The sequence below is a fragment of the Peromyscus leucopus genome, chromosome 2, assembly GCF_004664715.2.
Source record: "Peromyscus leucopus breed LL Stock chromosome 2, UCI_PerLeu_2.1, whole genome shotgun sequence".
Taxonomy (NCBI): domain Eukaryota; kingdom Metazoa; phylum Chordata; class Mammalia; order Rodentia; family Cricetidae; genus Peromyscus; species Peromyscus leucopus.
Window position 1 is genome coordinate 128,677,365 of NC_051064.1, and position 11,058 is coordinate 128,688,422.

The 11,058-nt window shown below is 51.6% G+C and overlaps 1 protein-coding gene across 1 annotated transcript in view; it reads left to right on the forward strand.

The window, feature by feature from the left end:
• The first annotated feature begins 301 nt into the window (after positions 1–301).
• The window catches only part of Csmd2 (CUB and Sushi multiple domains 2), a 568,711-nt gene continuing 557,954 nt past the window's right edge, over positions 302–11,058 (forward strand). Inside the window, 1 exon segment of the mRNA XM_037203342.1 lies at positions 302–611. Coding sequence (XP_037059237.1) covers positions 407–611 — 205 coding nt within the window. The 5' untranslated portion in view covers positions 302–406.

The following is an 11,058-nucleotide window of genomic DNA, read 5'->3' on the forward strand; positions in this document are numbered from 1 at the left end:
TGTGGTTTATGTGGAGGTGCAGGTGGCGCTGAATTCCTCCCCCCCCCCATTTTTTTCCTTAGCTGCGCCTCCACCCCCAGCATTTGGAGCGGCGGAGAAGCGGCTCCGGAGTGATTAATCCGGGGATAATTCACCCCCCCGCCCCCCGGCGCGAACCCCGCGAAGCGGGATTGGAGCGAGTCATTTCCGAGAGCGCAGCGCGCCTCTCCCCGGCCGGGCGGACACTTGGTTCATTCCAGCCGCAGAAGCTCAGGGCTCCCGCGTACCGGGATTTTTTTTTTTTTTTTTTTTTTTTTTTTCTCCCGGAGCAGGAAGGAAAAAAAAAAAAAAAAAGCTTCAGAGCTCTCCTGACCTCCTTTCTCCTCGGCGGCGAGCGGAGCCTCTCCCTCGGGCTGCCGGCCGCGCCATGCCGCGCTCGCGGGCACCGGAGCAGGGATGTTGCGGCTGCCGGGCAGGGAGGGCTCGCGGCGAAACCGGGATTTGGGCGCTTGTGCCAGGCACCGAGAGTCGCTGGGGCCGCCCGCCGCCGCCACCACCGCCGCCGCCGCCGCCGCCGCCGCCACTACTGCTGCTGCTGGGCTGGGGGCTGCTCAGTGCCTCGGCTGCCGCGGGTGAGTCCGGCCGCGCCGCGCGCCCCACCCGAGCCCACCCAATCTCGACGCGGTCCCCGTCCCTTCCCCCACCCCGGCTTGGCTTCCTCCTCCCGATTACCCACCCTGCTTCTCATCTTCGCCTCTGTCTGCCTAGATCCTCCACTCCATCTTCGACCACGTCCTCACCTCTACCCTCATGGACGTCCCCAACCCCAGCCGCAACTTGGCCGGATCCGGCTGGTGTTTGGGGCCTGGGAGACAGACATCCCCTCCCCGGGTTGCGGGGCACCTGAATTGTGGCTTCAGTTTCTCCAGCCTCCCAGCCCCCCAAGGTGCCAGGCTTTTCCGGTATAAACTTTCCCGGAGCCCTACTCCCCCATCCGTTCCCCCATTATGCCTGGCACGCCCGTCCCGGGGGTTGGAGAGGCTCGGTGCGCCCCCTCCGCGTCTGCAGGGTCTGTCTTTCCCTGCCCCCGCCCATTTTCTCCGACCAAAGCCCTTGCCCCCGCCCAAGCAGCCCAGAGACTGCGGTCACCACCCCCCTCCTTACACGCCCTCCGCCCCCTCGGTGCTCCGGCTTGGGGCGGGATGCAGGTAGGCGCGCGCCTAGGTCGGGGGTCCGATGCAATCTTTCTTGAAGGGCTTATGTGGGGGGCTAGAGGGGGCTGAACCACTGGAGGTGGAGGTGGGGGGTCGTGCCAGGTTGGGAGGGAGGGAGGGAATGTCGCCGCCAGGGTCTGCGCCGACACATCCCCCTTACTCGGTTCCCACTCCGCGCCAAAGTGCCCTTTCCCGCGCCCTGCTGCAGCCGAACGCCTGGGCTGCGGCAACCGTGGCGCGGGTGGCAGGACCCGGTCTCGTTTAGCCAGTTGGGACAGACTTGAAGGGTGAGGCGAGCCCCGGGACTTTAGGATGGATGTCTGGTTGCAGCTTATAGTTCGTGGCGGGGGAGGCACGTGGACTTTTTAGTGAACCCAGTCACACTAGAGGTTACTGGTTTCAGCTGGTCCTCTCCTACTTTTCCCACGGCACCTTCTGAAGCTTAGCAACAACGTAGAAAGTTCTTCGTGCCTGTGAGGGGACCGGTCCAAACAGGGATGCCTGGGGCTGCATTTTCAGTTCACTGGATGCTGACACCCGCTGGGGAAGAAAACCCCAAGCACCTGATGCCCGGGCCTGGAGCCGGGACCCTCCACCATGGAGTAGCACTTGCTTGTTTGCTTGGTATTTTAAAACCACAGGTTGAGCCTCTCGAGCCTTGGCCTGGGCTATCCCAAACCCTGCCGCTTCTTGGTAAGTGCGCCTCTCCCATGGTTGTCCAGTGAGTAAAGTGGTAAAAACTCTCAGCCCTCTCTGGCTTCCAGTATCTCGCGTCTTCAGACCTTGTCATCCATTCCGTAGTCACTCAGTGTTGGGATTCCCTACCAGGGAGGGCTCCCCAAGACAGTCCTGTCTGTCTATCCCTTCTTGACCGGACTTTCTCAGTTCACCGAAGGAGTCATAGCCACTGACACCCAGAGAGGGGCGCCCGTGGTGCGCGTGCCTCTCAGCTTTGGCCTCTCACACACCCACACCCACCGGTAGGCTGCTCACACCAGTGCTTCCAGTCCCCAAGAAGACTTCTCATGGGCTGTGGGCTCGGTTGTACTTGCTGTAGGACCCACTGGATAGTCGTCCGGTCTAGGGTCCTCTCTGCCTTGGCTAACTGGAACTCGTTGGGGATTGCCGACTATGTTTTTCGTGCTAGGTCTGTCCCTGCCCCCTTGAGCATGCATGCCATGCCCCTGGGGAGAGAAAAAGGCCGACTCACCCGGGCCTGCACAGTGTTCAGGATTGCTGGAAGGCTGCCTTGTTGAGATCCATTTGTCGTTGTCTCTTGGGTAGGTACATAAGTCGGTGTGTGTGTGTGTGTGTGTGTGTGTGTGTGTGTGTGTGTGTGTGTGTGTGAAGGAGGGGCAGTTGCTCTCTGGCAGGCCCAGCTCTGGCTCGCTTCTTTTGGAAGCTCTCCTGTGCATTTCCACATACTGTCTGGCCTTGCAGTCAGCAGACATTTGGAAGTGGAGTTAGTGACAGGTCTGCAGGATGTGATGTGTGAGGCAGGGGGAAGGAAAGGCATTCCTTTTGTGATCTCTTCACACTGTTGACTTTAAAAGATCCCTTGGGCACTGAGGACCTCCCTTAACTAGGGGGGCTGCTGAAAAGAATAAATATGAAAATTTGTGTGTGTGTGTGTGTGTGTGTGTGTGTGTGTGTGTGTTTTCCTTGTCCATGCCTGTTTCCTTCCACTTCATCCTTCCTGGCCTGTCTCCCATCAGACCCCTACCCCCACCTGTCTTAGACCCCAGCTTCCCCAGAGGCCTCTCCTTAGTTATCTGCCCCTTCTACTCTCTGCCAGTTACTCTCCCTCTTTGAAACCTGCTGACCATTGGCCTGTAAGCAAGTGTGTCTTTCACATAAAACGCATCATAAAACACTTGGCCTTCCTGACCTCTTTTAACTACCTTCCCATCCCCCACTAAGCTCTCCTCAGAGGGGATATTCATTCACGTTCCCTGCTCCCAGTCACGCCGGTGCAGCCTGGCACTGAAACATTCTAGAAGAGACCCTTGTGATCACCCTCACTGCCAACCCCATTGCACTTCCTCTGCCTACTTGCCGTGGCCTTGGCCACTCTGAGCCACTTCTTTTGAAGTCTCTCTCTTTCAGGCTTTTGGGATTTTATATTTCATTGCTTCCCAGTCTCTAACACTGACACGCAGCTTCTCTCCCTGAAGTGTGGGGTCCCGGAGCAATCACTTGGCTCACTCTGTCCTCATTCTGGTGAGCGCATCCCTGCTCAGTCCTCTAACACTATTCAGAAGCTTCCAGACAGATCCGTCCTGTCAGACGTCTCCGGATGTATGTCTGTTGGCTTCCTAGTTCATAGATAAGCTCAGTCCATTCAGCCTGCACAGCCACTTGCCCTCTGGGCACCCTACCTTGGGGCTTCCCTCCTCAGGTCATCGCACTCCTCTTTCCCCTCCAATACTGCCCAGTTGCCCAGCCCAGAGCCTTAGGTGAACCCTCATCTCCTTCTGCATCACTGGCCATTGAGGCCTGCGATCTGACCCCCTCAGCTCTTCTCAGAGCTGCTTTTCCCTGGGTTGAGAAACTTCACATTTTGAAAAGGCCCGGGATGGACCTTCGTCCTCAAGGAGTCATTACAAATAGAACAGATATTAAGCCGTGCATGCAAAGAGTTCTGATTTTCTTCTAGGTCTTCACCTTTAGGGTTTAAAAAAATACATTTTAGTTGCTGTCTTTTGCATTGCTTGTTACTTAAGGACTGACTTTTAGTCTGCCTCTTGCACCAGACGGACCCAATGTTCTATTATGGTACCCAATAAATGTAAACATGTTTGTCTGCCTCAGCTACTAAGCCGTGAGCTTTCTGGGTGCTGAGACAGTGCTGTATTTCTCTTGGTAGCCCTAGCGCCCAGCTACGGGTGGCCTGCTCAGCACAGAGCTGCTGATGGGCAGCCGGTCCACCAGCAGAGGCTTTTCGTCTTCTTTTCCTCGGATAGTTTTCCAGGGACGGATGAAGCAAAACTGAGTTTCAGGGACTAGGAAGCCAGCTAGTTTGCAGAGGTAGCGCAGTGACAGACACCAAGTTCAGTTCCCAGTTGCTCTACAACTAAATGTCACCGGTTGATAAACCTGTGTCCTAGATTCTAGAAGCAATGCAACAAGTCTCACCTACCCTAGCCCCCAACAGCATTTAACGGCTTGGTCACCAAGATGGGTTTGGGCTTGGAATCTCATTTACAGTTGATTTGTGGGCTTCTGGCTAATAAAATAAAATAAACTAGGCCGACGACAGTACATCTGGCAATGTTGGCCCTGTCTGGGGTTGGTGACTTGTACACCTTGCATCAAAGGGACTGGAAAACTAGTGTACAGGCTCTGATACACTGATGGGCTCTGTCGGTCCAGAAGACTCCAGCAGGTGGCTTTGGCAGCAGAGCTTCCTGTGCCTGGCTTGCCCACGTCATGTCACTGTCACACCAGCGGGAGTCAGGAAATTCACACGCTCCTCTTGGAGACCACGTTGATCTTCAGAGCTCTCTAAGGCCCCAGGGTCCCCACTTCCAAAGGGAGAAGTCCTTCTGGCGTTATGGATCAGATTCTAAAAGATAAGGGCAGTTGACCTGGGCTGTATACCTGCCTTGGGAAGGTACCTCTTAAAGGGGAAGGTGGGTCCGAGCAGCAAAGTGGGGGACCAAGGAGCCAGCCAGGGAGGCTGTGTGCCTTTAACATGTGTTCTTCAAGCTAGGGTTCTCAGAAAGTTGTCTGGACAGCCAAGGGAGTGACACCTGTAGCCATTGAGAGCTCACTGCCAACGTCTCAAGCTCTGGCATGTATTAATGAACTCAGTTTGCACAGCAGTGGTCCGGGCATTCCTCCAGATGCCATTTAACTCAGGGGACCCAGGAGGTGTCAGCCACTTGGAATCCTTCTACCCTGGATCCCAAACTTTTAGTCATCAAAAAACGCAATGGTTCCTCCATTTTCAGTGCAGATGTCTCAGGGACAACTTCGAAGTCACTTGTCACTTCGCGGTCAAGCCTTGGCCACCTCTCCAGGTAGCTCTCCCTATGTCCCAGGACCTTTGTCTTCCTCCCCACGACTCCTTGAGCTTCAGTCAGCTTCTTGCCTGGACTGTGAAGTTTCCAGGGTAACAAAGCCCTCATTTGCACCGTCTTCTCCCCTATGGTGTGGCTCCTAAACTGCTGTGGGTTCCCCTCTCCAACTGTAATGAAGCATTCTTCAGGGAGAGTGCTGGGTGGTCACCACCAGGAGCCATATCAGAGAAATAAATGTGTCTGGCTTGAGCCAGGGGTATAAAGGCAACTCATGTCAAGTCCAATACACAGAAAGCCTTTGTGTCTGTTCCTGAGCTATCAGCATCTAAGGCCTGGGTGGGGCAGGGGCACTTGACTCATGACTCTCCTTGTTGGGGAGAGTTTTCCCACTGAAAACCCCATTTTACTTTCTACCTATCTGTTGCTATATCATTGGAAAATGTGAAACTGAACTGATCTCTAAGGGAATGTCAGCCCTCTAATTAATCATCATCATGAGGTTGTGTGTGTGTGTGTATGTGTGATGCTAAAAATAACATAGGTAAATTATTGAGAGTGCCAAGTAACTCTTAGAAGTTTAGTTGAGACTTTCTGTGTGGTCTAGGGCTCACATTGCTGCACCAAGAGCCTTTTTCCCAGCCAGTGTCTCCTTCAGACTCCCGTAAGTGCACCTATAATCCAGAAACTTCAAAACGGGCATGGAGTCCATCTTCTAGGTTTTCAGATAGAGAAACCGAGTAAGTTCCATTATTAAGTAGCTACATCTCTTTATTGATTGAAAGCAAGCAAGTGTGACGGTTGTAACTTTGAAAGGAGAAAGCGGAGACGGGAATTTAGACCATTGGTGGAGTCTATTATCAGAGGACATGCGGGCATTTTGTGTGGCGTGATTGATGGCTTTCTGAGATGAGCTGCCGGTGTGGTAGGGTTGACGCAGGCGCCCGGAGGTTTGTCTTTCCGGTGCTGCCTGTCTCCTTGCCCTTCCCCCACCCCTGCCTGAGTCCCACTGCCAGTCATGCAGCACCACTGGAGGGTGGAGGTCAAAGCTCAGAAGTTTGCAGGATTGGGGAGGAGTGGGTGTGTCTGATCCCTTCGGCGATGAAGAGGTGGAAACGGAATGGTTTATTTTCCCCATTAAACTGTCCCCAGCATAAAACAGCCACCTCTACAATAACATCCTGGCTCCCTGAGGACCTGTGTGGTCTTGCCCCCAGGTCTCTGTCATCTGTACAATCCTAGAAGGTTGGCTCACAGCGCAGTGACCAGGAGAAAGGCATTGTGCAGCCCAGGAGTCAGCAAGCTCGTCTAGCGTCCATCTGGCCTCTCACAACCTGTGTGGCCTTGAGATAATGAGGATAATTTCCTTTCTTTAACTGGTCTCTGGTTTCCTTACCTGTCAACTGGGAGCAGCAGTAAGACCCACCCCGTCTATGCCAGGATGGACTTAGAAGCTCTTAGAAGCCACAAAATAGAAGGAAACCAGAGTTGTTACACTGGAATCCAGAGGTTTACCAGTGTGAGCTCTGTCCAGTGGTCAGGCGCCCGCGCCTCTGCCCACAGTCTGCCTGTCTGTGCCTTGGGGTATTCAGGGCAGTGGGGAGGATGGATCTCAGCTTCCCATCCCTTGCCCACCTTTCCCTGCTATGAAGCCAGCACAACTGCCCCTTGTACCTGGGAAAGAAGCAAGAAGCCCCTCCCCCCCCCCATAGCTCACCAGACCTGTGTGCATCTCCCAAAGCCCTGAGCCCTGGCAGCAGTGCTCTGTGAACCTGGGAGAGGGGAGACCTTCACAAACACACCCATTCAGAGGATAGGATCTGAACTGAGGTCTCTAACCCCTCCTGATAGATTTGATATAGGTCTTGAAATAGGCATGGTCCCTAGAGAATCTGGAGGGGTGTTTCTAAATGACATCGACCTATACAATTCCAGATTCCGAATGATTTACTCAACACCGTGTTTTGAAGATACCACTGGTCACCTTTAACCCCAGCATTTAGGGAGGCAGAGCAGGCAGATCTTTGTAAGTTTGAGGCCAGCCTGGTCTACAAAGTGAGTTCTAAGACAGTCAGGGTTGTTACACAGAGAACCCTGTCTAAAGAAAGGAAGAAAGAAAGAAAGAAAGAAAGAAAGAAAGAAAGAAAGAAAGAAAGAAAGAAAGAAAGAAAAGAAAGAAGGAAGGAAGGAAGGAAGAAAGAAAGAAAGAAAGAAGGAAGGAAGGAAGGAAGGAAAGAAAGGAAGGAAGGAAGGAAGAAAGAAAGAAAGAAAGAAAGAAAGAAAGAAAAAAAGAAAGAAGGAAGAAAAGAAAGAAAGAAAGAAAAGAAAGAAAGAAAGAAAGAAAGAGAGAAAGAAAGAGAGAAAGGAAAAGAAGGTCCCGCTGGGCTTCTTCTGTGTATCTAGCCTGGGACTTGGGTTTCTGAGACAGTGTTAATTTAGGAATTACTTACCTGTTATATTTTCTGCACCTGTTCCTCCACTCTTAACTTCTTTGACCTCATGACAATTCACAAAGTGCTGAGGAACCTCCTTGTACCTTTCATATCTCCTACAGGTTTTCTTGGGACTCTACTTGATAAATAACTCCGTCATTATCAATGGGAGCCTGGGGTATCCAACAGCAGGCTAATTTTCTATATTTTTTCCCATGATGTTTTGTAGCCGATGAATTGCCAGGACCTGGTTCTACTTTGAGTACCCAGAGTTTCTGCTTTCCCACATCCTCTTCAATACTTACATTACTCACTTTTCTGATTCTGCCCTTGGTGTGAGCTTGAAGTGACTTGTCACTGTTTTAATAACTGTTGCACTGCCTGATTACTAGTCAGTTTGAAAGAGTCTACTATGGGGGTTGGGGATTTAAGCTCAGTGGTAGAGTGCTTGCCTAGCAAGCACAAGGCCCTGGGTTCGATCCTCAGCTCCGGAAAAAAAAGTCTACTATGTGCCTGCCAGCTCTTGGGTTTTTCTTTTTGTGACCTGCTCAGGCATATTTCTTGTGTATTTTAAAAGTGTATTTTAGAATTAGTTTTGGCAAAGCTGGGAACTGAACTCTAGTATTCTGGGCAAGCACTTTCTTGCTGAGCTGCATTTCCAGCCCCTGCCCGCTTTGTGCTTGACTTTGAAACAGGACCTAAGTTGCCCAGACAGGTCTTGAATCTGTGATCCTCCTGTCTCAGCCTCCCAAGGAGTTGGGATTATAGGCCTATACCATGAGACCTAGCCGAATTGCTAAATTGGATTCTGTCTCTCAAGATTTATTTACTTGTTTTTACTTTATGTGGACGGGTGTTTTGCCTATATGTGTGTCTGTGCACATGTGTGCCTGGCGCCTGTGGAGGACAGGAGAGGGTGTTGGATCCTCTGGAACTGGAGTTACAGACAGTTGCCAGCTACCAGGTGGGTGCTGGGAATCAAACCTGTGTCCTTTGGTAGAGCATCCAATGCTCTTAACCACTGAGCCATCTCTCCAGCTCCTAAATTAAAATTTGAGGAGTTAATTTGCATTTTGTATATTTTGAAGATATTCTGTCTTGTTTGCTGCATCTTTCTTTGGAGAGAGGCATTTCACTCTGACTCAGTCTGATACATCACTTTTTTTTTTTTTTTTTTAAATTTTTGAAGCAGTGTGTCATATGTCCCAACCTGGCCTTGAACTTGCTACATAAGATGACTTTGAACTTCTAACTCTCTGCCTTGACCTCCCAAGTTCTGGGATGACAGGCATATACTCCCATGCCTGGTTTATAGGCTGGGAATTGGGCACAGGACTTCTTGCATGCTAATGAGCATTATACCAGCTGAGTTACATCCTCATCTTCAGGCACGTTTTAAGGAAGGCAGGAGCTGAGAAACCCGAGTGTATTGCTGAGCGTGGGGACAAGGCAGGTTCCCAGTCCCACCCGACCCCTTGTTTTACGAAGTCTGAGATCCTTCTTGTCCATTCTGCACTCCCAGGTTCTCCAAGAGTTCCCCCGATTTCTGGCTCAAGGCATTTGTTTCCTGCAGACCCCAGTTAAAGTACACATGAATTAATCTGCGGGCGCTTCACTTAGAGGATAGGAGGAAATAGAGATCTCTTGCAGGCATTTACTGAAGGCCTGCACTATACCGGACCCTTAGAGGGGCTGCGTAATCTTGTACCTGTTCACAGCATCATTTTTCACTGTGAAATGGGACAGCAACCTAAATGCATGTGGACAGATAAGGGACAAATAAGTGCCATGAGGGTAGCACAAATACAGTGTTTTAAAATGATGTTCGGCTGTGCCTTGTGTTCGTTAATTTCCTCTTTGATATGGTTAAATATCCAACAAAAGCAAATTAAGGCTTAAGGAAATGTTGAGAGTTCGGTGGTCTGGGGAACACAGGTGCTGTTGGGGGAGCCTGGAGGATCGTAGAGAAAAGTGAGCTGGGAGAAGCTCAGAGGACCTTGTTCCTCCCATGTCTCTGCCCTGTGCCCCAGCCTCGTGGGCCTGAAGGAGCTGTCAGAAGCCCATAAAAGCCACTCCGCAGATCCTGCCTCCTGTGTCACTGTGCTGCCTCTGCGTGAGTGTGGCACAATTTTCGTCACTAGAGAAAAAGGACAGCAGAGCCCCCGCCTGCTGGGGCTGGGTTAGCAGGGCGTTTCACGGTTCCCACTCGTGGGGAGACTGCATATTCACCTTCATCCCAGCGAGCCATGGGTACTATTCAGTTTGGTTTCTGCCTTGCTCTTTCTTTACCTTCCTCCCTTTCCTTTCGGGTACCCCCTCCTTCCTAGTCCTCCACTTCCCTGGACATCAAGACCCTCAATCTCTGTGGAGGTCATCATCCTCTCTACACAACCCTCACCATTCCTCAGAGACTCTTCCTGAACTTGACGTCATTGCCTCCACCCAGGACCTCTTCCTTGGCCTCTCCTCAAGTCTCTCTTCAGCTCAAACAGCTCTGACAGCTAGCAGGGTTTTAAGACCTTTGCTTACTCCATCTGCTTATGACCCAAGGGCTAGCGCACTAGAACATTAACTGAGAACCAAGTGCAGTGGCCCTGAGCTGGGGACACAGATGCAGATGCCATTTCAAACCAAGTTCACCCCCTGAAGGACGGCTGTAAGGTACCTAGGGCCCGGGGAACTCTAATCAAAGCGAGAAAGGGGGTGGGCTACCCTGGGTTGCCTTTGCCTTGCAGATTCTTCAAGCATGAGCAGGTGACTACTAGTTGGTGCCAAGAATACGGAGTTGTATGTTTGAGTAGCGGCTGTTTTGGGGGTTGTGACATTGCATTCCTCCCTCTGCACTGTGACTGTTTCTCCAAAGCTGTTCTTTACAGAACTCTCATGCCGTGGGCTGCACATTTCTCCCTTACACCTTACAGCACCCCCAAGAGATGGGTCTTTTTATAGTCGGGTAAACTGAGGTTTAAGAAGTGTCAGTTACTTGTTAAGTCCATCCAGGCACGGGGGTGGGGGTGGGGGGTGGGGGGTGAGGTGGGGGAAGAGTTGGACTTGAGATTTTAATTCGAAAGCCCATAGGCTCAGCCAGTCCTCAGCTTCCGGTTAAGCCATAAAGTCCCAACCTGTCTCTCTCGCCTTCTGAGTGAGTATTTAGGAGTGAGCCAGATCCCTGCATTTTTTCATGCATTTCCCCTGACCTACCTTCTGTCTGTGTCTGTTCAGGAGCCACTTGGCTATCCAGCTCCCCTAGGAGTGAACGTGAAGTTTACTGAAGATTAACTTCTACTCTTTCACACAGGGTCACATCCCTGTGACCCTGACCTGGAAGGGACCTAGGAAGGTCCTCATCGTCTTTGCCTTTCCATCCACATTAATTCTTCCTACTTCCTGCCCCTCTGTCTCCTCTTTCTTGTC